At 38.3% G+C, this 26447-nt stretch overlaps 2 protein-coding genes and 1 long non-coding RNA gene across 28 annotated transcripts in view; 1 reads left to right on the top strand and 2 right to left on the bottom strand.

The window, feature by feature from the left end:
- Positions 1-26447, top strand: part of LOC129428014 (inter-alpha-trypsin inhibitor heavy chain H3) — a 95455-nt gene that overhangs the window by 10868 nt on the left and 58140 nt on the right. For 6 of the 25 annotated variants that reach the window (XM_073876283.1, XM_073876280.1, XM_073876282.1 and 3 more), the window contains 7 exons: positions 9987-10037; positions 10201-10239; positions 10533-10643; positions 10739-10913; positions 11151-11299; positions 11415-11499; positions 12129-12372. The exons of 15 other annotated variants lie outside the window; for them this stretch is intronic. In XM_073876283.1, the coding sequence (XP_073732384.1) occupies positions 9987-10037; positions 10201-10239; positions 10533-10643; positions 10739-10913; positions 11151-11299; positions 11415-11499; positions 12129-12243 (725 nt within the window). In that variant the 3' untranslated portion in view covers positions 12244-12372. Of the gene's footprint in view, positions 1-9986; positions 10038-10200; positions 10240-10532; positions 10644-10738; positions 10914-11150; positions 11300-11414; positions 11500-12128; positions 12373-21398; positions 21480-25397; positions 25562-25646; positions 25754-25840; positions 26002-26447 lie in introns of those variants that run through there. 4 more of the 25 variants (XM_073876284.1, XM_073876268.1, XM_073876286.1 and 1 more) reach the window with 4 other exon arrangements.
- LOC141349016 (somatostatin receptor type 2-like) lies at positions 14633-16522 on the bottom strand. 2 transcript variants are annotated; one of them, XM_073876296.1, is made up of 2 exons: positions 16003-16522; positions 14633-15908 (listed from the first exon to the last, which is right to left on the bottom strand). In XM_073876296.1, the coding sequence occupies exon 2, from the start codon at positions 15856-15858 to the stop codon at positions 15007-15009; it is 852 nt and encodes a 283-aa protein (XP_073732397.1). In that variant the 5' UTR covers positions 15859-15908; positions 16003-16522; the 3' UTR covers positions 14633-15006. The 2 variants fall into 2 exon arrangements, with proteins under 2 accessions (XP_073732397.1, XP_073732396.1); XM_073876295.1 differs by having other exon boundaries at positions 14633-16519.
- On the bottom strand, positions 19888-20700 carry LOC129428018 (uncharacterized). Its single transcript, XR_012373366.1, has 2 exons — positions 20280-20700; positions 19888-20203 (listed from the first exon to the last, which is right to left on the bottom strand). It is a non-coding gene; the product is annotated as an uncharacterized lncRNA (long non-coding RNA).

Below are 26447 nucleotides of genomic sequence, written 5' to 3'. Positions count from 1 at the left end.
GCAATGCAAGTCATATTGTAGATAAAGAAAATTTCCTTTATAATTCGCTTACAGCTATAGTGCTTAGACAGAAAACATGTTATTCAATTTTTTATGTTTTATATCCAGGTAGCCTGGCTAACACCAGACCAGTCTCATAGAGAATGAGACGTGGTCTGGGAACCCTATGCTCATTTTCTCGTATTTGAGGGGTTGTTTACGAATGCCCAGAGCGATTTATTGGCCGCTACGAATGTCTATGTCTATGCAAGGCAGCATGGGGAAACCCAGGCTAATATCCAGGAGGAATCCATAGATGTCTCGATGAGGTTCTAATACATATATTATATATAGACGGTTTCAGCAGTAACAACATAAACGCGGCTTTCGTGGTCATCACATAACTTCCGGTAAACTCTGCAAAGAATAAATTTCAACAAAGTAGAGCTCTAATTGGGCCTTAAAAGTTAGGCCCGAAATGTCCGGAGCCCGAAAGAATGCAGCCCGAACCCAAACGTACATTTAGATTGACAGCTTTTTAAAAGCCCGAACCCGTTTACAGCCTGACATTATTTAAATGTGCGCACACACACAGCTTTTGTCAAGAATGAGACATTTACACAGGTTTTAACATTATTTATTCATGACTAATAATCTACACGCCACTTGGAAGTTGAAACAAAGAAATAAAATAAGTCATCTGTAACATTGTAACATCTCATTCTAAATAGGCTTATGCAATACACTATAAATATGCCAATAAAATTATAATTTCATAACGAATTAAATTAAGATAATACATTTTGAATTAAGATGGGTATTTGGCAATAACGAAATGAAGAGAAAGGCTCCGCGGGATTTGCGTCGGCACTTCTCTCCATAACTGCCAACATTAGTCTAGATCCTCTGTCTAAATTATGTATTTAAGACGCGATTCATATTTAGTTATACATTGAAAAACCTACTCACCAATATTAGGCTATGTTTTTGATGAGGAAAATCATTAAATCCACTGTAAATGAATTCAGCGCGGTCCTGCGCTACTGATAGTGCATCCAGCAGCATTGAACTTGACCGCTCATTTACCTCACAAAACCGGAGGGCAAGCCAGAGCCCGGCCCGAGCCCGTGTAAAATGTTAGAAATGAAGCCCGAACCCGCCCGAACCCGCCCGAGCCCGTCGGGTCCCGTCGGGTTCGGGCAAAGATCTTCAGCTCTACAACAAAGTAGTTTATTTATATAACAAGCAAAATAAACAACACATAGATTACATAGGAACCCGAAACATTTGTTATTTTTGATGAGGTATTTGTTTAAGAGTTCCATTTCAGCAACTTGTCAGACCATTAAACAAACCGAAACCGGAAGTAAAGTTCGGACCAGACGCTTATCGCGTCACCTCACGTGCGCCCGATGACGTGGTCTATACACAACTTTTCAAAAGTTTAAGGTCACTTCAGTAAAATGTTTTGCATCTTAAAAAAAAACTGTAAAGTGGGACATATCAAATATTTCGTGCTTGCAATTACAAAAATGATTGTGCCAACATATTTATCTTTTTACACAGCAAAATGTAAAACAGTCAATAAGAGCCCAGAATAGATAAGATATCCTTACATACTGTTCAAAAAAACATCTCAGAGTGAAACCTTAAAGGGACACTCCACTTTTTTTGAAAATATGCTCATTTTCCAGCTCCCCTAGACTTAAATATTTGATTTTTACAGTTTTGGAATCCATTCAGCTGATCTCTGGGTCTGGCGCTACCACTTTTAGCATAGCTTAGCATAATCCATTGAATCTGATTAGACCATTAGCATCACGCTAAAAAATAACCAAAGAGTTTCGATATTTTTCCTATTTAAAACTTGACTCTTTTGTAATGACATTGTGTACTAAGACCGACTAAAATTTAGACAATTGTAGTATCAGGCTGCAACATATAACTGATCAGGACTGATCAGAAAAGTGTAGTGGGTTTGAATACTTTTGGAATGCAATGTATATCACCATACCATACCACATAAATATATGAAGAGTTTGGTTCCAAAACGCAATAAATCCATTTTGACAAATTTTGGTAAAAACGTGTTCCCTTTCAGTCGGTCACTACGACGTCACGTCGTGACCGACGAATTGGGAGCTCGCTTAGAGAGACCAATCTGCTTCGAATACTACTAAAACGCCAATGAACTTGGCATTGAGATATTTGCATAATGCTGGCGCCGCCCCGCCAGGTGCGTATATAAGGCGCACGTGCAAATAGGGAAATCAGCTTTTTTCGCTTCGAAAGCCGGCTTTATCTGACTGAGAAGCTACTATCTGCTCTTCTGGGAACGGTTGCTGAAGTTGATTGACAAACAGTACTAACACAGCGGACGCTTGCAGTATTCCACTGCTCTGCATATTTTTTGTTTTGAGTTTAGTGTGTGCGTTGCCTTTCCCTGTGCGCATCATCAGCTGAGCACCTAAAGAGTGATTTCCCTAAAAAGAGTGATACGTGAGAGCTCTGTGTCTTTTTAAAGACAGCCACTCTCTCGTATATTCGGAGATCAGCGTCCTTTTCAGGATTGCTTTTCGTCCGTGCGATCTTGGATGTGAGAGGTATAAGGGTTCCAGTTACGGTCACGAGCGCTGTCTTCATGCTTGGGCATCAAGCACTCTGAGGCTGCGCTCGTGGAGAGTTTTTGTTCTCTCTGTGAGAGCATAACCTTCTTGGATTGCGGAGACAACTGGCGTTTCTACGGGAATGCTGTCCGCGTCTTTGCAGTGCTGACACCGCCATGGTGCGACTGTCAAGCGCTCGCATGACGCTCTTCGCATCACTACGCTGAGGAGGACGGAGGGCGCGTCCTCCACCTACCGGCCTTTCATCCTCAGCCGGTTGAGGTTCCGGTGGAGACGGCAGAGTCGTGTTCTACGATGTCTGCCGAATCCATTGGACCTCCTTCTGGTCCCGTTCACTTTTGCAGCATCAGAGGGGTGTCTAAATTTCCTCCGAAGTGGAGTCGTTCCGGAGATGACGGCCGTGCACGCTCGAGCGGCGGTAACGGTAGAGTTGGAGGGGTTAACCCCTCTCCGCCCGAACCGTACCGCCCACGTGATTGGTATTTCGGAGCTGCTCGGGCCTCTCGGTCCTCTGCTCCTGTGCCTTTCTTCCCGACGGCACGAAGAGCTGACGTGGTTTGCGGCCATCCGGCCGTTCAGCTTCAGCTTTCACCCCTCACCTCCCTCACCAATGGAGCCGCTAAGGGCAGGGACCCTTCAGTGGAGCGGGGGGTTGCGATGCAGCTGCGTTCCTGGAGGGACCACCCAACCCTTCCCTCCGGTGTTTGTAGATAGTCGTCCGGTTACGGGCGCTGTCCGTCAGGCATGCGGAGAGGCGGCTTCAGCCCTGCACGCAATAACGTTGCTACGGGTTCACCAAGGATTTACGAGGGAGGCCGCGACCTTCAGTCGTGCGATGTTCACGACAGTGGTTCAAGATCGCCACCTTTGGCTGTGTCTGGCTGACGGACGCAGGCGAGAACAACTTCTTGAATGCTCCTGTCTCACAGACCGGCCTCTTCGGCGAGGCCGTGGAGTCGTACAGCTCCGCTGCGCAGACTGAGGCGATCTCTGTGGTCATGCCCCGGCGAAGGAGAGCTGCCCTTGGTAAAAACCACCACGCCGGTTCCTCAGTCTGCCTCTCGCCGTCGGCGTCCTGCGGCGACCACCTCCGTTCCCCTCTTCGGACCCCATCTCGGCAGCGCGGAGGAACCGGTCGTCAGCAGCTCGCCCCGCCCGCTTAGCCGCTTCCCGTGAGATCGGGAGTTTAAGTGGCCAGTAAGCGGGCGACCTGGATTGGCAGAGGATCACTCTTCAGGAGACGGTGATTCGCTCCTTCCCCCGATAGAGGGTCGGGTGGAAAATTCTTGGTTTGCATATGTTCCACCGGCTGTTTAGCCGGTGCCCACTAACCACACACAGAGTGCATTCCTCTCCCCTCTTCAGGTCTCCAGAGGATCGAGAGAGCCGTGAGCGGGCACACACCAGCTCACCCTACCTCTCCTCTATCGCCAGCGGGTGTTCTGAGGAGTCCGAGCCCTCCACTCAGGAGACCGGACCACCAGCAAACCCGTCGGAGTCTGCGTCCTCAGCTGAGGAGACCGGACGACCGTTTCCCTCAGCGGGCTCAGGTCAGTGTCACACACACACATACTGTAGATGCTTATGCTGTCACGGCAGACGCACCGGCAGTCCCGCCTGTCCCGCCTCGCTGCCCCGCCGCGGGTACACCGGTAGTGTCGTTAATTCTCCTCGTACGGTGCCTGGGTGCTTGGCTTCAGTTCCCAGCCCGTTTCGTTGGGTTTTACGCACGATCCGCCTCGGTTACGAAATACAATTACCGGCTCAACCCCGAAATTCTCGGGCTTTCGTTTCACTATAGTGAAAGTATCCGATGCACATGTACTGCGTGCATAAGTCGATGTCCTGCTGGCGAAGGATTATCGAGCCGGTCCCTCTTACCGAGATGATGATATGATGATAGGGTTTTTCCAGCCTTTATCTCATAGTACCCGAAATACGCGGTGGGTTACGATCGATTTGATTTACGCCCGGCTCTACGGAGGTGGTCTTTTTTGGATGATAACGCCGAGGCTCGTATTTCAATATTCAGATCGGTTGCAGCTTTAGACCTGTAAGACGTGTACTTTTGTGTCCATCTCCCCTCGCCTTAGACCGTTTTTTCGCTCTGCGTCGTGGGGTGGGCATATTAATATTAAGTACACCATTCGAGCTGTCTCTCTCTCTCCGTGTCTCCATGAAAGTGTTAGTCACGGCATTAAAATATCAGAGAGAGAGCGTTGTTCGCATTCTGCTTTATTTACGTTGACTTATAATAGCCCGTTCTTGGCAGATGTGCGCGAACACAGAGAGTTAATGCTTCGGCATCTCGCTCGTTTAAGTCATCAGGTCGACTGGGAAAGAGCAACTTTGCCCCGTGCAGAGGATCCTTTTTCTCAGTATGGAATTAGACTCGATCAACTAATTGGCGTGTTTTACAAGAGCGCGCAACTAGTCAGTTCTGACTTGCCTCGGTTTAATTCGAGGGAAGTACGCGGTCCCTCTGATACAATTTCAGAAGCTCCTGGACATATGACAGCATGCTGCAGCCGTGACACTGCTCGAGCTGCGCCATATGAGACCGCTTCAGCGTTGGCTTTACGATCGAGTCTCGAGGAGAGCGTGGCGCACCGGCATACATTGTGTAAACACTACACCTGCGTGTCATTTAAATTTCCCCGTAGTAGACCCAGCATTTCTGATAGCAAGATATGCCTCTGAGGGGTCTCCTGGCATTCTGTAGCATGCGATGCCCTAAGCACGGGATGTTCAGCCACGTATGACGGGCCTGCAGTCTGGGGTGTGCATAGCACCCCAACTGCCGCGAGCGGTGCGCTGTATATCTGGGACTTGTACGCTCCGCTATGGAGATGCGAGGGAAGGATGTATTTGTCGACACCGATAACTTTGCGACTGTTGCGTTATTTACCGTTAAGGCGGTTTTTGCGCTCTCGTCACCTGTCGCATCTCGCTCGTCATCTCCTCCTTTGGAGTCAGAAGCATCTGAGGTCCCTTCGTGCCATTTACATCCCGGGATCGCTCAATACAGCGGTACGCGCTTCCGAGCTGCGCCCCCGGCGAATGGCGACTCCACCCCCAGACGGTCCAGCTAATTTGGAAGAAGTTCGGTTGTGCGTAGATAGATCTGTTTGCGTCGCCGGACGATACCCACTGTCGCCTATTTTATTCACTAACCGAGGGCAGCCTCGGCGTGGATGCGTTGGCACACAGCTGACCGCGGGGGGTGCGTAAATACGCATTCCTTCCAGTGAGCTTTATTGCGCAGACACTGTGCAAAGTCAGGCAGGACGAGGAGAGCCTTTTATTAATCGTCCGTACTGGACGACCAAGAATTGGTTTTCATAGTTAATGCTCCTCGCGACAGCCCTCCCTGGCGGATTCCCCTGAGGAAGGACTTTCTTTCTTAGGAAGGGGCACATTTGGCACTCGCGCCCCGACCTGTGGATATCCATGTACGGTCGTTGAGCGCGCGCAAGGTTTAGGTGATTTATCGCAAGCGGTATCTAACACCATCGACGCGGTTCGAGCACCGTCCACAGGACGGGCTTACGCGCTTAATGAAACCTTTTCGTCACCCGGTGCTCTTTGCAACGCGAGGACCCCAGAGAATGCCCTTTAACATTATGCTTTTATATCTTTAACATGGGTTAGATGGTAGGCTGTCCCTCCGCCATTAAAATTGATATCGCCGCTATTTCTGCTCATCACTCACTTATCTACGGCAGATCAGTTGGCCAGCATGATTTAATTATTACATTTTAAAGAGGCGCTCGCAGGCTAAACCCCTCGCGTCCTTTTTTTTTTCCTGAGACCTGTCCATGGTGCTGAAGCCTTCAGGTCTCCGATTTAGCCTTTGCAGTTTGCGAGTCTGAAGTTTTTATCAATGAAAACTCTGACCCTGCTAGCATTGGCCTCCATGAAGAGAGTAGGAGATTTACATGCATTCTCTGTTGACAATTCGTGCCTTTAGTTTGGTCCTGCTGTCTCACTGAAGACCCAGACCAGGCTACGTGCCCAAAGTTCCCACCACTCCCTTCAGAGATAAGGTGGTGAGCTTGCAAGCGTTGCCTTTGGAGCAGGCAAACCCAACCGAGGCTTTGTTGTGCCCCGTACGCGCACTGCGATTCTACGTGGTCCGCACGCAAAGCTTCAGGACCTCAGACCAGCTCTTTGTTTGTTATGGTGGCCAGCAGAAAGGGAAAGCTGTCACTAAGCAGAGGATGTCTCATTGGATAGTTGATACTATCGCCCTGGTTTATAATTTGCAGGGCATTCCTTGCCCCTTAATTTGAGAGCGCACTCCACTCGGAGTGTTGCCTCATCTTGGGCATTAGCTCGTGGTTCCTCGCTAACAGACATCTGTAGAGCTGCTGGTTGGGCGACACCTAATACGTTCATTAGATTTTACAATGTTCGTATCGAGCCTGTATCCTCTCGTGTTCTGTCCTCACCAGGGAGGACACGGAGGGCAGACTCGCAAGTCGGCTTGCAGCCTCTGACTGAGGCTCCAAATTGAGTTTCAGTATGGAAGGCTAACAGAGCAAAAATGCGTAATGGTTTGATTTGCTCTCTCCACTGCCTTGACAGCCTTTGTTGCGGAGCATTGGCTGTCAGCCTTTCACTAGCTGTATTCTTACGAACCTACGTGTTTGGCCAGGGCCCCACATTGTGTCCCAACGGGTTCCTTTGTGAGTATTATTCCGTGGGGTTAATCCTACCAGCCCACGTTTCCCTTAGCAGAGCACTGCTTTGCTTACACAGCCACGGCTGTCATTATACCTCAACTACGGTTGACTTTCGCCCACCAATAGCCCTTAACGGGGCGGTGGCTTCCGCAGCGTCCCTATACCGCTCAGATAGGGCGCTTCCCAGTCGCTGGCACTACTGTGGGTTAATGGAACATCTAGTGCCCGGCCTTCTGCCTTAAAACCTAATTCTCCTATCCTTAAGTGGAACCGGAGGGCTTTTTGCAGACACTGGAATAGGTCAGCCCCTAGTGGCGTTTTAGTAGGGTTTCCCAATTCGTCGGTCACGACGTGACGTCGTAGTGACCGACTGAAAGGGAACGTCTCGGTTACGGATGTAACCCTCGTTCCCTGAAGGAGGGAACGGAGACGTCACGTCCCGTCGCCACAGGTGCTGCCACCTGCTGTTTAGGCCGGTCACCTTCCGGCTTTCTCAGCGAACAGAAGCTGATTTCCCTATTTGCACGTGCGCCTTATATACGCACCTGGCAGGGCGGCGCCAGCATTATGCAAATATCTCAATGCCAAGTTCATTGGCGTTTTAGTAGTATTCGAAGCAGATTGGTCTCTCTAAGCGAGCTCCCAATTCGTCGGTCACGACGTGACGTCTCCGTTCCCTCCTTCAGGGAACGAGGGTTACATCCGTAACCGAGACGTTTTCTATACCAAGAAAGTGACAAGATGAAAACAACTATTTTCTGTTACAAACTTTCACATAGCATCTTTAGGTTATATTTTCAAAGATTTATTATAAAAACGGATTCTTTTTCCCACAACATGCAATAAATCCATAACAAGTTTTTATTCAAAATGCTATAAATCTATTGAATCAATAGCCTATATAAATGTGCATTCATCTTTGTCATGTTATATTCATTTAGTTGACTAGTTGTACACACTAATTAAAAATATAAACATTATAATGCTAATCAGTTTATAAGAAAAATCCAAGGCACTCGAATGTTGTAGATATAGTTAAAAAGCCTTTATAAAGGCTTTTTAACTATATCTACAACATTCGAGTGCCTTGGATTTTTCTTATAAACTGATTAGCATTATCCCTTACATCCAAAGAGCACCGAGAAGAGCAGTTTACACCCCATGTAGCACTTCTTTTGCATTTCTTTGCTTTGATATAAACATTATAATGTCATTAATCAAAACACTTACTTTGTCATATTAAGAACCCTGTCATTGCGGTTACTTGACGTCATCGCTTAACGTCTTTCACAGAGATTAGCTGTAAAATGTTTTTGGTCCTGCTCGATTTTCGTTGACTTTGAGTAAAATTATGTAAAGTTTTTCATAAGATCCCCTGGGGTCAATGTGTTAGCATGAGAAGCTTGATGCTGTCGGGAGAACAAGCACCCGAGTGCCTCTCAGGGAAAATATTAGATGCTGATGGCTTACGTTTCTTTCCCATCACAGAAAACCATCACAGGTTTAGCGATGCAATTAAAATATTATTTTGTTTTGTTTGTTGATCACGAAGTACAAAGTAGATGAGGAAAACTAGGACTCCGTGGACTCAGCGCGTCCGCCATGTTTGTTTACATTGCGTGACTGGTGGGCTGTAATATCAGAAATGGATTTATTGCGTTCTGTAAAAAAGGAGCAGTGGCGTTTATCGCATTTTGGGGAAAAATGGAGAAAAGATGACAGAATAACACGGCGGATATTGGATTTTGCGTAAAATTAAGAATTTACTTTTAACTACTGACCTGATATAATACTGATTTTGGCAGTAACTCATTTTTTTCAAAAATGGCGTTTATCGCGTTTTGGAACCAAACTCTTCATATATAAACACATTCTTACTTTTCATTTTTATACAGTAGAAAGCCATAGGACACACTCAGGAGCACCACTTTTAACAAGTCACTTGCATTTGTTGACATCTAGTCACCGTCCAGGGCCGGGTTTCCCAAAAGCATCGTAACGCTAAGTAGATTGTAAAAACGATCGTACGAATCATCTTAGAATTACGGGCCGTTTCCCAAAAGCTTTGTTACTTAAGTAGCACTTGAAAATCATTGGGTTCTTCTTTGTTTATTTGTTTAAATTAAATTACTTTAATATAATATATTTAAATTTCAAATGAGGAATCAAATTTAATGAATAAACATACATTTTTAAAGAAGGAAAATGTATTTGGTACAATTTTGGTAAAAGTTGGTACTACCAAATTGATCAATTGTTCCTAACAATTGCTGGTATAATTCATCTACAGTAAAATAAAAAAAACTTTTGAAGGGAAATGGCATCTGATTAAAGAAACCAAATAAATATTTACAGAACAATGCAATAATCCATAATAAAAAATAAACATAGATAACAAACAACAAATAATAATAATAATCTAAACTATAATATAAAATGCAGAAGGCATTTCGGAGTGGGACGAGTCCTAACTAAATACGGAAAATGATATTTCATTAATTAAAACATTTAAAAACGCACGTAAATGAGCAACAAATGTTCATTAAGTAGCTCGTAGAAAGCGCTCTTAGGTGCTAAGTTCAATCGTTATTGGGAAACCCAGCCCAGGTAGGTAATAAAACGACAACCTTACAGTAAGATGCTCAACTCAAGATTATTTTATTTTAACGCATTTGTACTAAACGATCATTGACAGTTTCTCCGATGCCACCTGATAGAGCTCGAGGACATCGAAAAGGTTCTAGAGGTAAGCCAATATTCTCCAATATATATATATATATTTTTAGGCATGGCTGGAATGCAATGTAAGTCATATTGTAGATAAAGAACATTTCATTTATAATTTGCTTACAGCTATATTGCTTAAACAGAATACATAATGTTATTACATTTTTATGTTTTATATCCAGGAAGAATTATAGGTCATGATGTCACGATGAGGACTGATGGTATGCCACCCAAATGTTTGCTTTCTTAAGTAAAACTATGTAGTATTGCTCTTTTATTATTTTCCTTGGTAAAGGAAAATCTATAGTATGTCTTACAATCCAATCAAAGCAAAAAAGAAAGAATACATTACTTGGATTTTCATTTGTTGTACTTTCTGTTTGCTTTAGTCAGCCAGGATGACATTATTCTTTACAGCCAAAGTTCTCTTTGTTGGGAACTATTTTCAATGCAATCATTTATTTTATGTGAGATTATTTTATTTCGTTTTATTCATTTGGTTGTGTTGTCCTAGCTGGAGGTAACAGTAATCGTTTTATGCTGGCTGCTGATGGTCAGTCTCAACCACTTTGTTTTGATGTTCTTCTTCATCATAAACTCAGACTGTTGGAGGATTCCTCTAGAGGTCAGAAAACCGTAATTATTTCTACATGCCACCCCTCATTAATCAAATGCATGTTTGCTTTTTAATGTTTCATGGCTTTTTCTATGCATCCATAGAGTTTTATATAAATGGAGAATCCCAGACAACTAGAAGAGGATTTTCTAAAATTGCCTTTCATTATAAAAAGACCCATAATCTCACAATAACCACAAACTCCATCAGTTACCGTAATGACCAAGACAATGTTGACTTACTGTGGGGCCAAAACTTTGCCCTATCTTACACTGATGGGTAAATACGGTGGCAGTTTTTTGCCTATATTACAAAAAATGATATAAATGAACCATGGTTTTACTATGGTGACCATAATTCAGCTATTTGCATATAACAATTTTGAAACAATGACACAATGGTATCAGTCTGCAGAAAAAAACTGTATTATAGGCTAGTAACACCACGGTTATTGTTCATGCATTTTGTATAATAATCAAAAGAAAAGTTCACTAATGAGTTATTCTGTATCAACAGTGTGGATCTGATCACAACGCACAATAAAATCAACGTTAGCATGGGGGATTTCAGTGTCTCCGTTCTTCTTCATAAGAATGATGGGGGTGTGTATCTGTGGCCTGCTGTTCAACAATATCCACAAGATGGCAGCCCAACAGGCATTTTTGGTAAGATGGCAAATTCACCTTGTAAATTTTTAAGCTATGAGAACAAAAGTATTGGGACGTAACTCTTATTTACTGAACTGGAAACAAATCACAATATCAGTTGATAATATTACAGGCAAATACAATATTTCATATGAAAAGGCTCATGAATTCAACAATCCAACTCTAAAGATTATGGACAAGAATGTGAATGCAACTTGGTAAGTGATAAGGATACACACAGGCTAATTGAATTTCCTGAAAGTTAAGATTTAAAACACTATGAAATGAAATTGCTGTTAGAAAAAATGGTCAAAACATTTTCCCAAGCTGTCACTGGGGCTATACCCTTTATAAAGATCCTAATTTAGGTACAGATATGTACCTTTTGAACCTTTTAAACTAACATTTAACTCTAATGTACTAATATTAAGTTTTGGGTGTACAGGTGTACATTTTGAAAGGGTCCTGCCACAAATGACAGCTTGGGGAGATTTTTTTTTTTTTAATTCTAGAAGTTAAAATTTGTGCAGGGCATATGGCATAGATAGCCATTAATGAAATGTCTGTGGGTTTAAGTGGGTATAATGTGATATGTAGTCCCAGGAAGGCAAATATTAGCAGATGAACCCTGCCAGAAAACCCTGGATAATTTCACGATTGGGCTAGTTTGAGTAGTGGACAAAACTCTGTGTAGTGCAGTAAGAGTAATCAGTTTTATTTATCTATAAAAACTGCTTTGAAATAATGTGCATGTGTAAAAACCTCAAAACACTTTTTAAGGTATGTGCTGTATTTTCAGAGTATTTGTTTCTGTATTTAATTAAACTTGTGTCCATTAATTGTATAGGGCCCATGTGAAAGACTTCACAAAGCATTCAACTCCGAATGTCCATTGTTGGCTTGTGCCGTTCGATGATGTGATGAACAGGAAAATTTCTGATTTCATTGTTACTCAGATATAGAGTATAAAAAAATATAAAGCAAAAAAAAGTGTCATCTGATATATTTTGATGGTTCATTTATTCTTTCAAGTAAATGCTTAAGTGGTTGAATCACCAAATTTAATAAAGCACATTATAAGTGACATATAATTTGCATTTACTATTCAGTACAGTGGAGTGTGGCTTACATTGGGTTTAAAAAATGATCTGTCCATACATATTTTTGATATACTATAAAGTAATGCATGCTGGATAGAACCAATTGTTGGGTTATAAATAAATGTATGCTGGGATGTTTCAATCCATGGTTGAGTAACACAATGTAAAAAGTGAAACTAAAAAAAAATTACTTAAATTGGTAACATTTTGGTATTTTTTTTGCATACAGACTTACTGTAAATTTGCCATTGGTACAATAAAAAAACATTTTTGATCTTACATTTTTAAGTTTAATCAACCATGATTTACAAGTCATTTCAACTAGCTTGATCAGTGATGAGTCGCTGTAACTTACAGTAATAAATAAAAGTTAAATTTGCTTTAGTCAACTTTATTTTATAAGATACAGCAACTCATCACTAGTCAGTACAGTTAAAATGACCTGTTGATTAAGTATAAGTTTTAATTTAAGTGCAGAAAGATTTTTTACAGTTGTAATGGGATTATTACATTCTGTAAACAAATTAAAAATATACTAGAATATGGACCCACATGTTTTAATGTATTTAATCTAGTGCTGGGCAAGGATTGATCGCGATAAATCCCATACAACATAAAAGTGATTTTTAGCATACACTGAAAAAACAAACTTTTTGGTGTAGTAATATTTATTAGATGAACTCTCATAATTTCTACATAATAATATTAACATTTATTGAGAACTACATTTTCCTAAGTAAAATGATGATAAATACACAATTAATTCATGTAAAAAGTGAACTGTGTGGGAATAGTAAGTCTTATTAGATATTTTCTTGTATTATTTAACTGTTTTATAGTCACTGCACATAGTCTTAAAATAATTAAGTACATTTTAATCAAAAACTTTAGCAGATTTAAGTAAAAAATCTTAGTTCATTTTACTTAAAAATATTAAATCCATTAAACTAAAAATCTAAGTAAAATTTACTTACATTTATTTGCACATGTTGTAAGGAATACCCACAATTCTTTGCGCCTGAATATTTTTATTTTTTAAGCTTTATCACAGAATAAGAACTGATAAAAACTTTAACTACTTAAATATTTGTTAACAAAATGTCATAAAGGTTTAAGCTCTGATATTATTGATGTTGTTTTGTTGTAAATAATAATTTTGTGAAGTCACCGTTCAGGTGATCAGTGTTTCTTTACATGAACCCTGTTCAGAACATTGTATTGTAATTCTCTCCACAGTGATGATAATGCATGTCAGAAACACAGTTTGTGTGCGTTTCTGTTCCGAATCAAGTTTATTCAATGACTGACTTGTTGTCAGTCATGAATTTTGTGTTATAATGCCATTTATAACACTAAAAATAACTAGGTCCATAGGAATATGTTAAAGAAAATAATAAACAGAAAATACGATTTATTTAATATTATTAGGACAGCAATGCTTCAATTTTCAAAAAAACGTAATAGACTTTACCTAAACGATTAAAATAAATATAACTCCTAAATAAAATAATTAAGTAACATTTAATTAATTATTTAACATATGTTTTATCATGCAATTTTTAGTAAATTTTATTTGATTTTAGTAGGTAAGTTTTACTTATAAAAAGCAGTACATTTTACTTAAAAAAAGTTAGTGCAAATTGTTACGAGGATTTTTTTAAGTAAATTTTACTAGTCTTTTTTTTCAGTGTATTATACTCGAGTGTGTGCTGCATGTAATTGTTATGTACACACATTTATGTATGTATTTAAGAAACATATATTTATTTATATTTTTATATATTCTATATTATATATAAATTTAAGATTTATATATATATATATATATATATATATATATATATATATATATATATATATATATATATATACATATACATACATATATATATATATATATATATATATATATACAAAATCTGAAATGTATATGTGAGTGTGTTTAAATATACATATCAATTACACACAGCACACACAAATATACTATGCGAAAATTAACCTTTATTTTGTATGCGATCGATTGTGGTCAAACTCTGCCCAGCACTAATTTAATCTTATTTACAGTATTAATATCAGTACATGTACATGTAGGATATAACCATATTGTCAATTCTGGGTTTGCAAACTGAAACAAAAGTATTTCTTTTAGTTAGTTTCACATTAAAGTCTTTCTTAGTACTGCACCCCTTGTGATAAACAAACCATTTGAGTCTGTAATTGTATTGACACAAAATATTTAAAGTATGTACAAAGTAACAGTGTATTCTAACCAATACAGTATAACTGAAGCAGTTAATGTATATTAGTCTCTGTAAAACGATAGAAAAAGATGTCACTGGGCACGGTACCATTTCAAAAAGTGCACTATTGTACCTAAAAGCTGCATATTAGAGGCCATATTGGCACATTATTAGGACATTTTTCATTACAGTGACATCTTTTGTACTTTTTATCTGACAGTGTAAAATAGTCTCAACTTTTTTAAGCTTTCATGTCATCTCTTATACTTAAATAATAATTAAGCTAAAAAACAAACAAACAAAAAATGTCTTTGTTATCACTTACACATTCAGGTTTGTAAACAACTTTTTATGAAAGTGATAAAATAATAGGCCAGTTTAATATTTAGACAGCTCTGCTTTTACAACATTCTTGACCCAGATTTATTAGTTCCTTCCTGAATTTCTCTGACATAAAAACATAGAGAATAGGATTGGCCACAGTAGACGCGGTTGCCATGATGCGAGCGAAGGTAGCAAAAGGTCCCAAGCGAGGTAAAGTTGCATCACTCTCAGTTATCTGGGCAAACATTAAACCATATGAAGGCAGCCAGCACAATGCAAATGCCAGCACTAACATAGCTGATGTTTGGGTTACCTTCACATGATATTGTTCCAAACGGTCCGCCTGGCTTATTCGGCCCTGTCTAGTCTTTTTAAGGAAATGGTAGATCTTGGCATAGGCTATTACAATGATCCCAAGTGGAAAGGCAAAAGCCAGTAGAAAGTGACACACTCCATATGCCAACTGGCCTTTATCGGATAGGAAATTAAAACATGCCAGGTCCTCACAGGCTTCATGCCCTGAAATCACCATCCGCCATGCAAACTGAGGCGATGCAAGGACTATAGCAGGTATCCACAATGCACCAGCTATTATTTTCAATCGGCCTTCTCTGCGCCATCGATACGCTTTTGATGGGTGCACCACAATGAGGAACCGACCAAACGCCAAAGCAGCCAATGTGAAGGCACTGGCAGAGGTACACATCGCACTTAGGAAGCTCACAGATTTACACATGAAGCTCCCGAAGGGCCAGTGGTGGGTCGCAATTGCCACCGTGTGATAAGGAAGGCAGGAAAGCAGCAGAAGGTCGGCCACACTTAATGACAGAAGAAGAACATCGGTTCCGTTTGCATTTGTTTCTTGTATTCCTCCAGTCCTGCGTCCATTCATCTGTCCACGTCCTTTGCGCATGGTACGACAGATGATGATAAGAACCAATATGTGTCCAACCACACCAGTCACTAGGATGAAGGTATCAAATATGGGTACTAACACTTGCTCAATATCATTTGGTCCATAAACAGAGTTGTTGTCCAACTTTCTGGTAGGGTTTACCATAATGGTGTGTCCAGAAGTATTGTACATGTAACACAATGTTATGTTTTATTCATCTTGTATCTCTATAAATAGTTTCTAGATTGTTTTGTAATCAGTACGTATACAACAAGTGATCACCAAACACTGTTCGAAAGTTAGACCTATAAAATATAAAAAAAAACAATAATTAAATTTTTATCTTGATCATCTGATCTTGATTTAATAAAATGTCTTTTTAATAAGATTTTAAGGGAGTTCTCAAAAGTAAGGTTAGTAAACTACTCTAAATGTGGGACAAATAATTTTAGTTGCTTGTTTATAACTTAAACTAATCAAGAGATTATAAACTGGTAACACTTTTCAGTAAGGTTATTGTAAGGATCGAGATGATGAACTGATTTAATAAACCGATCGAGATCATGAACTGATTTAATAAACCGATCGAGATGATGAACTGATTTAATAAACTGATCGAAATGAGGAACTGATTTAATAAACCGATCGGGATCATGAACTGATTTAATAAACCGATTGAGACCATGAAGTGATTTAATAAACCGATCAAGATCATGAACTGATTTAATAAACCGATTGAGATTATAAACTAATTTAATAAACCAATCGAGATCATGAACTGATTTAATAAACCAATCGAGATCATGAACTGATTTAATAAACCGATCGAGATCATGAACTGATGTAATACACCGTTCGAGATCATGAACTGATTTAATAAACTGATCGAGTTCATGAACTGATGTAATAAACCGATTAAGAAAACTGATTAAATAAACCGATCGAGATCATGAACTGGTTTAATAAACCGATCGAGATCATGAACTGATTTAATAAACCGATCGAGATCATGAACTGATTTAATAAACCGATCGAGATCATGAACTGATTTAATAAACCGATCGAGATCATGAACTGATGTAATAAACCGATTAAGAAAACTGATTAAATAAACCGAGCGACATGATGAACTGTCTTAATAACCCGATCGACATCACGAACTGATTTAATAAACAGATCGTGATCATGAACTGATTTAATAAACCGATTGAGACCATGAAGTGATTTAATAAACCGATCAAGATCATGAACTGATTTAATAAAACGATTGAGCTCATGAACTGGTTTAATAAACCGATCAAGTTCATGAACTGATGTAATAAACCGATCAAGATCATGAACTGGTTTAATAAACGGATCGAGATCATGAACTGATTTGATAAACTGATGAAGATTATAAACTAATTTAATAAACCAATCGAGATCATGAACTGATTTAATAAACCAATCGAGATCATGAACTGATTTAATAAACCGATCGAGATCATGAACTGATTTAATAAACCGTTCGAGATCATGAACTGATTAAATAAACCGATCGAGTTCATGAACTGATGTAATAAACCGATTAAGAAAACTGATTAAATAAACCGATCGAGATCATGAACTGGTTTAATAAACCGATTGAGATCATGAACTGATTTAATAAACCGATTGAGCTCATGAACTGATTTAATAAACCGATTGAGCTCATGAACTGATTTAATAAACCGATCGAGTTCATGAACTGATTTAATAAACTGATTAAGAAAACTGATTTAATAAACCGATCGAGATCATGAACTGATTTAATAAACCGATCGAGATCATGAACTGATTTAATAAACCGATTGAGCTCATGAACTGATTTAATAAACCGATTGAGCTCATGAACTGATTTAATAAACCGATTGAGCTCATGAACTGATTTAATAAACTGATCGAGATCAGGAACTGATTTGATAAACTGATCAAGATCATTAACTTATTTAATAAACCGATCGAGATCATGAACTGATTTAATAAACTGATCAAGATCATGAACTAATTTAATAAATCGATTAGGTAAACTGATTTAATAAACAGATTGAAATTATGAACTGATTTAATAAAGCAATTAAGATTATAAACCAATTTAATAAAGCAATCAAGATTTATGCAAATAATATGTGCAATGTGTTCAAGATAAAAAATGACATTCGTAGCACAATGAGGTTTTTACTTGTAGTAAATTGTATATTTATAACCTTTGATCAAATTAAATCATATTCAGCATTGTGGTCATGAAGTTAAACCTGATTGGGCTAATGGAGTCTTCAAAAGTAAGTTTGGTAAACTGCTCTAAATGTTGGACAAATAATTTTAGTTGCTTGTTTATAACTTAAACTTAGCAGGTTTTCCTGCTATTACAAAACATTAAACCCAACTAAACAGTGTACATTTTATGCATTATTTGTGAAATCCAGGCTAAAGTCTAATAATCTAATTGTGATATTCAATCGATTTTACTTTAATTTCAATCTTCGACGTGACCTCAGCTCAGTATTATGAGTTTATGTAGAAAACAGTAAATCACAAAAAATTACTTTAGCTCTGATTTGACAGGCAGGGTCACAATTACATAGTAGTAGTAATCCAGTACACTGTAAACAATTTGCTGTAATTATGCAGCTGGTTGCCAGTAACTTACTGTAGAAGATAAATACTGAAAATGTTTCATGTTCATTTAACTTTGAACAAACTGTTGCCAGGAAATAACATACAGTAAATGTAAAATCTACAGTAAGTTACTGGCAACCAGCTGCCAGTAATACTGTAATTTCTACAGAATTTTTTTACAGTGTAGTAATGGTGGTATAATACTCTGGAATGTTGTTATCATTAGTTAATAATTACAGCAAGACTCAGAGCAACATCAGAAACACCTGGTAAAATTCTCTCAAGAGAAAGAAAAAATATTTTCATAAATAAATCATTTTTTAAACTGCCAAAATCTGTCAGATCCAGAATTAAATTATGGCAAATGTACTTGCCTGCATATGATCGCAGATCTAGTCGAGGAATTTCCTGACTTTTCTTGAATTTGAGAAAGATAATCCATTTAGATCTTCAAAAACATGAGTATCAGTCCGCTTGAACTTTTAAGGTAACATTTGAGTTTGAGTAAGAGTGTCATACTGTGCTTTAAACCGAGATCTACAGTAGTTTAATAGTGGGAGAGGCGAGGCAAGGCAAATGGCCTTTGACCTTACCGCAATGACGCACAGATTTACACAAGGAGCTTTGTTTAACTTCTCACTTAGTAAATTGTCAGTGTCGGTCAATCGATAAGACCTTCCAAAAACAAGGTTGCTCACTGCTCTGTATACTTTCTTTTAGTTTCTGTACTTTTCACAGCCTGCATGAGAGTTCAATATTACAAAAGCCTACAATGAAATTGTAGTTAAATCAGATTTTTCTTCAAATATTTTAATGCTAATACAGAGATTTTCAGTCAAATACACAGAATCGAAGTTGAAGTCTTATCTTTGGACCGAAAGATACAGTAGATGTTTTTTTACAGGTCATAAACTCTATTTTACAGTGCAAATCAGTATAAAACATAGGGGCAAAGGACAGAGCACTGAGATGATCTCACATATATCATTTAGATTGTCTGTGTATCTGCAGACTCACAACATCAAATGCTAAACTGTAATTCATGAATCATTATGATTTGATTTATTATAATAATCATTGACTTGGCTGTGAAAAAGGGTGATATTGTTAATGCATACAGTATGTCTTATATATGTTTTATATCCAAGTCACGCATATTATGGCCTACTACAAAAAGTACAAGTACTGTATATGAAGAGTTCAGACACAACCGTTTATTTTATTTAGACTCTTAATGGATTCTATCAACAAACGGTATTTCTGAATGACCTGTCACTGGGGTTAAGGGGATTAAGGTGGCTTTTGCATCTGAGCTCCTCATATTTAATTTAACCAATGTAAACCTATATAATATTGCTAGAGATTTACAATAGTGCATCTATAAAACTCCAGCAAACATCATACAGATGGTTGGAGAACATTATTGCTTAGTAGATTTTATTGTGATTTTATGAATACAGTAAAATATGTGTCCAACTGCAAGAGGCATTGGTTTGACTTCATTATAAAGACAGAAAAGCACATGGATAAAATCAAGCAGATTTTTGAGGAGCAAAGAGTTAAATGGTTAAGGTATGCTCTGTATTATATCACATACACATGCTGGGAACTCTACATGTGAGTAACAGTAAAATCAGAAATCTCTCCGTTCATCACAGCCTGGAACGGCACAAGCCAACATCTGAAGACTGGAGCTGAAGGAAATCTGTAGTCTGTCATTTCATCCCTACAATTAACAAATACATTTTTCTATTAGATAAGTAAATGACAACATATAAAAACACATGAATATTTTTATGTACCATGACGCTTTCACATCATTGTCCATTATCTTTAGAGTTGACCCTTGAATCTCCTCATACGAAATTTTGTCTTTTCCTAAAATATTATCCACAGATATTGTGATTAGATCACAGACATTTTGGTTATATTCATACATATTGTGTTTGAATGTTAATGTGTAATTATTTACAAAGTGGGTTACCTTCATTCCTAAAACTTAACACAATGTTGTATCTTTTGGGGTACATGGTACCCACCCTCTAATGAAATTTAGCATCGCAAAGACCTATAAATGACACAGACCAAATATGATAATGATCTGATAAAATTTCTAGGAGGAGTGTGTTGAAGTACGAAGTCCATAAATGGCAAAATTTGCACTCAAATTACAGAGAAAATTGTCAGGCCACCACAGACACACCCTCCAACGAGAAGTCAAGATCTCCGCAAAGGTCTTTAGATGAGACTGACCAAATATGATGATGATCTGATAAAATTTCTAGGAGGAGTCTGTTAAAGTATGAAGCCTGCAAATGCCAAAATTTGCTATTTGGCGCTATCAAGCCATTTTTACACGTCCACTTCTGACGCCTATACTACATGTTCATTTTCGCCACTTCTGACGCATGTGCAAATTTTCATGAGTTTTCGAGTATGTTTAGAGCTTCAAAAATTCATTTAGGAGAAAAATACTAAACTGAGCAAAAACAATAGGGCTTTGCACCCACAGTGCAGGCCATTCTTTAACTTTGTTGGGGACACAAAGTTAACTTCGTATGCCACACACCAATAAATGTTGTTCACCGGAAGTTTTACGTTACTGCGCATGCTCAGAATAATAAACTACATTTATTTTTGTTTTGTGCAAAATATATTTTTATATGACTTTATATATTTATAAATAAACGTTGATAAATCAAGCCAGCACAAAAGAAACTAATGTATGTAGAACAGACTTAGTTTTCATCATAGGACCCACAAAATAAATGGAAATGTTTGACCCACATCAAATCCAACTTCTCATTGGAGTTCAGATATCTAAAGAGGGTGGTTTCTGCATCCCATCATTATTAGCCAATAGATTCATGTGGACATGAGTTTAAAGGCAGTGCTGTTTAGAGATCTGCTTATCTTTGCAGGTCACAATGGATCGAGGAGTATTGAAAGTGATTTTGTTGGCCGTTTTTCTCATTTCTGCCACTTCAAATCCTGTTAAGAAGGTGAGGCTAAAAGATCTTACATTTACATTTAGTCATTTATCAGACACTTTTTTCCAAAGAAACCTAATGTGGTAAACAATAAAAGCAATTATAGCAACACAAGAACATCAATACATAAGTGCACTGAAAATAGTCTCATCAAGTCCAACACAGTATACACGAGTTGGTTAGTATTTTTTTTTTAAATTTTTAAAGAATGTACAGACAAAAAATAAGGAAAATAGAGAAAGATAGTAAGTCCTATATTAGGAAATGAGGTAATGGCGGAAGAGATGGGTTTTAGCTGATTCTTAAAGACAGCTACAGAGTTAGCAGATTGTGTCGCGACCGGCAGATCCCCCCACAGTTGGAACAGCTCCAGAGAAAGTACGCGCTAATGTTTTTTTTCCTTTTTGAGATGGGAAAATCTTTAAGAATTGATTTAAATTAATGTTAAATAGTATACAAAATAATGAAGATAAACCTCATGTTTGTTGATTGTGTATGTTTTGGCTTGTGGTATAATAAACACCCACACAGGTTATTCTACACATCTACTCAAAAAATGTGTAGATAAAACAATTATTGTAGTTCAGCTGTACATATTGTGATGTTAAAGGTTTTAACAAAAAATGTTTGCGGTTACCAACATCATATGGGGATATTAAACCAATAAAAAACCAATATGCTTAAATACATTTTTTGATTATGACATTCACTGTGAAATGTGAAAGTTGGATCTACTTAAACAAATTACTTAAATTGATAACAGTTAAAAAAAAACGTAAAAGTGAGAAAATTTGAACTATTTAATTCTGTGTTAGTGTGCGTATACACATACAAAGCTGCGTTATGCAATCTAACTCAACAAACCCACTGGTCATACATTGACAAATCTTATTTGTTTTTTAGGCCAAAGACCCTTTTTCTACGTTATTTATGAGCAGTAAATATTTGAGAGGAGGCGTTTTGTGCATCAGCCAGGGACGCCGTTAGGGGGGGGTTCAGAGTATGCAAGTCATATGGGCCCATGAGTACGCTTGGGGGGCCCCACCGTCATCACTTTTCCCTTTTTTTATTGTACACGTTTAATTATTATTAACACTGTAGTAAAATGTAAAGTAAATGTAAAACTACTGTAAATGACTTTGTGTTAAGTAAAATTTAGACACTTTTAAAAATCAGCGTGTAAGCGATGCAATTACATATTTGGCGGTTCTGGTGGTTTTTGATTTTATTGTGCGTGTATGGATTTGGGTGGGTAGGCAACATTTTGGTTTTGGGATCAGTTTGGTGGGTTTGCAATGCAAAGTTACCACAAATAGTCGACAGCCCGACAGTTTGGCATTTCAAGGTAAGATCTCACATGCCACTAAAAAGCGTTCATGCTGATCCGTAAACTGTATGTTTCATGAAAAATGCAGAATATTTGTGTCAATACAAAATGACAGCAAGGGCTTAATTTAAAGAAATTTTATGATAGCGACTGCTCACAACTATTGCATTTTTAAGACGGAAAATAACCTAATAGGCGTAGTTAAAAATATTATTTTGTAAATAAACATGAAATAGAAGAATTGTCTAAGCCATAATTGAGTTAAATTTTAAATGACTAAGAGCTGGTTTTAATGTGACAGCACCTCATTTTCAAAGTGAAAGTGATTCATTTTTTAGGTTTGCAATGGAAGTTTTTGCCCAAAATAGTAAACTTAGTGCAGCTATTATAAATGCTACAGTATATCAGATTGTTTTTAACATGTATCCTAATAGAGAATGTCTGTTTTATATTTATGTTTGAGTATTGTTGTGTTTAAATATTGTTTTAAAGTTCTTAATGTTTTGTTTCAATTTAATTTGATTATTAAGACTGTAGTTTTAAACGCCATATATTGGTCGTTGTTGTAATGGATTGAAGGCTAATATGACGGTACAAATGGAGTGGGTCATAAGACATAATTTTTTACTTTAAATTAAGTTTTGTTTGCTTCAAATGTTTGCTTCAAATGAATTTCGTTTAATATAATTTGTCTCTTAATTTTAATCAATGTTTTGTTGATAAGTGTTGTTTATATTAAAGAAAAAGAACATTAAAAAGAACACCGTGCATCTCATTACGTAACAAATATAAACTACTTTTGACTTTTAAAAATCAACGTCATATTTAAAACTTTAGCCGATTGTGCTTTTTGCAATTTCTGTGTCACTGGCGAAGGGCGTGTGCGGGCGAAGCGCAAACTCTTAAAGATCAACGTAATATTAATTTTTTAATACTTTGACTTTTTGCTTTTTTGTCATGAGCGGAGGACTCGTGCGGGGGAACACATACCACACGCACAGAGAACAGCAACATAAAGAGAATATGGGCCCTATTTTAACGATCTGAAACGCAAGTGCGAAGCGCAAAGCGCAAGTGACTTTGTCGGCGGATCTTGGGCGCTGTTGCTATTTTCCCGGCGGGAGAAATAACTCTTGTGCCAGGCGCAAATCAATAAGGGGTTGGTCTGAAGTAGGTTCATTATTCATAGGTGTGGTTTGGGCGTAACGTCAAATAAACCAATCAGAACGTCATCCAACATTTCCTTTAAACGCAAGTGCGCAAGTTCCATGGCCGGTTGCTATTATTATGACGGATTTACCAGGTGCACGCCAGGAGCGGTTCACAGCCGAGGAGACCCACGTTCTTGTAAGAGCAGTCAAAGACAGAGAAGTTGTTTTGTATGAGGATGGGAGAAATCCGCCCAAATCAGAGTCGGTTTAACAGGCGTGGGAGGAAATAACCACAATTGTCTCATCAGCTGGCATTCCCAGGAGTTAGGACGTTGCGCCACAAGCGCTAGAATGATGTCAGGAGACGTGGGAATCCCAAGCTTGCCAGCATAAATTGGGCATGCCGTGTAACGGGAGGTGGATCTGCCTATACACAGGACCTAGCGCCATTAGAGGACATCGCTGCGTCCACCCTCACCATCATAATTTTTTAAAGCAACCACACCAAATAAATAAAAACTATCACCACTATGATTTCCCTTATTTCATGTGTTAATATTTTTTATTGTAACAATTTATGATTTGCAAAAATAACTGTTGCATCTGTGTAGATTAGATAAGCAAAGTGTGTGCGCGTTGTGCACGCTATACATTATGGTCAAGCATGCACCCTTAAAATAGCATAATGAACAACGCGCAACACGCCACTGACTTTAGACCATTTTTTTCCGGTCAGTGGCGCAATTGTTTTTTGAAATTGCAAAATAGCATCAGGGATTGTTTTGTTCCGGAACACGCCTCATTTTTTGCGCTGAACCAGGGAGCGCAAGTTCATTCCCTAGTTTGCCGACGTGCGTCTGTGGAGGGAAAACCCCGCTGTGCGCCGGTGCAAAATACGAATGATGCAATGCGTCACTGACAAAGTCAATTGCGCTGGGTGCAAGATAGGGCCCTATAAGTTATTTGGTGTTTTTCCGACGAATACAGTCAGTTCGTAAGAACATTTATAAATGGACTATAACATCATCAATATGAACTCTGAAGAATTAACTATTATAGGCTAAACATAATTGTACACATTTCACTTCTAAAACCGCGCAGAAAACTCGACTGCCGCATTCCAGATTTTCATAGATACAGAAATGCATCTCCATGCATTATTCTTCTTTTAGTGATCTATTTAAAATCAGTCACCTGAATGTTTTCTGCCTTTCCAGATTATTTTTAGTTGCAAATGCGACCTGTAAAATTAAATAAATGCACTCAACTGAGTAATTTTATATAGCTACACATTATGGTATGAAAAACAAACAATCATCTAAAGGAAGGGGCCCAAAATTCTGTCTTGCATACCCCCCTTGAAACGGTTCATTGCGCCCCTGGCATCAGCCAATCGTTGTCTGTTACACTTAGACATGTTAAATCTAAATACATTTTGATTTCTCAACACAGAAACAAAAAGTGGATATTTACAGTTTCTACATTAACTCTACTGTGACCAGTCGCTACGCCACCACAATCATCACAAGCCGTGTGGCAAACAGACTTAATGAATCTCAGGAGATTTTCTTTGAAGTGAAGATACCCAAGAATGCCTTCATCAGCAAATTCAGAATGTATGAAATTACATATATGACATATGAAAAATATAGCTAAAATCCATCTTTAATGTCTGATTATTGTGCATCGTTTATTTGTCAGGACCATAGATGGAAAAAGTTATGATGGAGTTGTGAAGGAGAAAGCAGACGCGCAGCAGCAGTACAGTCGAGCAGTTTCACGAGGACAAAGTGCTGGACTCATCAAGTATTGATCATTTTAAACAAAATCTACACATATCATTCAGACTTATGAACATAAAATATGTTTTGATGGGCTTAATTGTTCTCTCAAGTCTGTTGGAAGGACTTTAGAAGAATTTAAAACATCAGTGAATGTGGCCGCTCTCAGTAAAGTCACCTTTGAGTTAACATATGAGGAACTGCTAAAGCGTTGCCTTGGCAAATATGAGCTGCTCATCAATGCACAACCAATGCAGGCGGTGAAAGATTTCAAGGTATGACAAAAATAGATTAGACCAATTATTACATAATAATCCGGTTTCGCAGACATGGCCTAAGATTAGTCCTAGACTGAAACACCTGTTTGAGCTATCTCAACTAAAAATAACTAGTACTAGACAGATATTTAACCCTTGTATTATGTTCTGGGTCAATTTGACATGTTTTGTTTTTTAAGCTGTCGGAAAATACAGTTAACCTGTGATTATATTATTGAAATTTTGTGACTTTTTTCTCATTTATAGCAATGAACATGCATGCAAAGTTATGATACGCTGATATGTTTTGTAGTGTAGGCAAAAAATTGTAACATTCTTGATGTTCGCGGGTCAATTTGACCCACATCTTCTTTTTGTTCCAAAGCAACCATACAGACCCAAATTATTTCAATGTTTTCAATGTTTGTTGCTTGTTTTACTATCCTGAAATGGGGTAAAAATGC

Source organism: Misgurnus anguillicaudatus, chromosome 14 (assembly GCF_027580225.2).
Source record: "Misgurnus anguillicaudatus chromosome 14, ASM2758022v2, whole genome shotgun sequence".
Classification (NCBI taxonomy): domain Eukaryota; kingdom Metazoa; phylum Chordata; class Actinopteri; order Cypriniformes; family Cobitidae; genus Misgurnus; species Misgurnus anguillicaudatus.
This window is presented reverse-complemented; position numbering and strand designations above follow the sequence as displayed.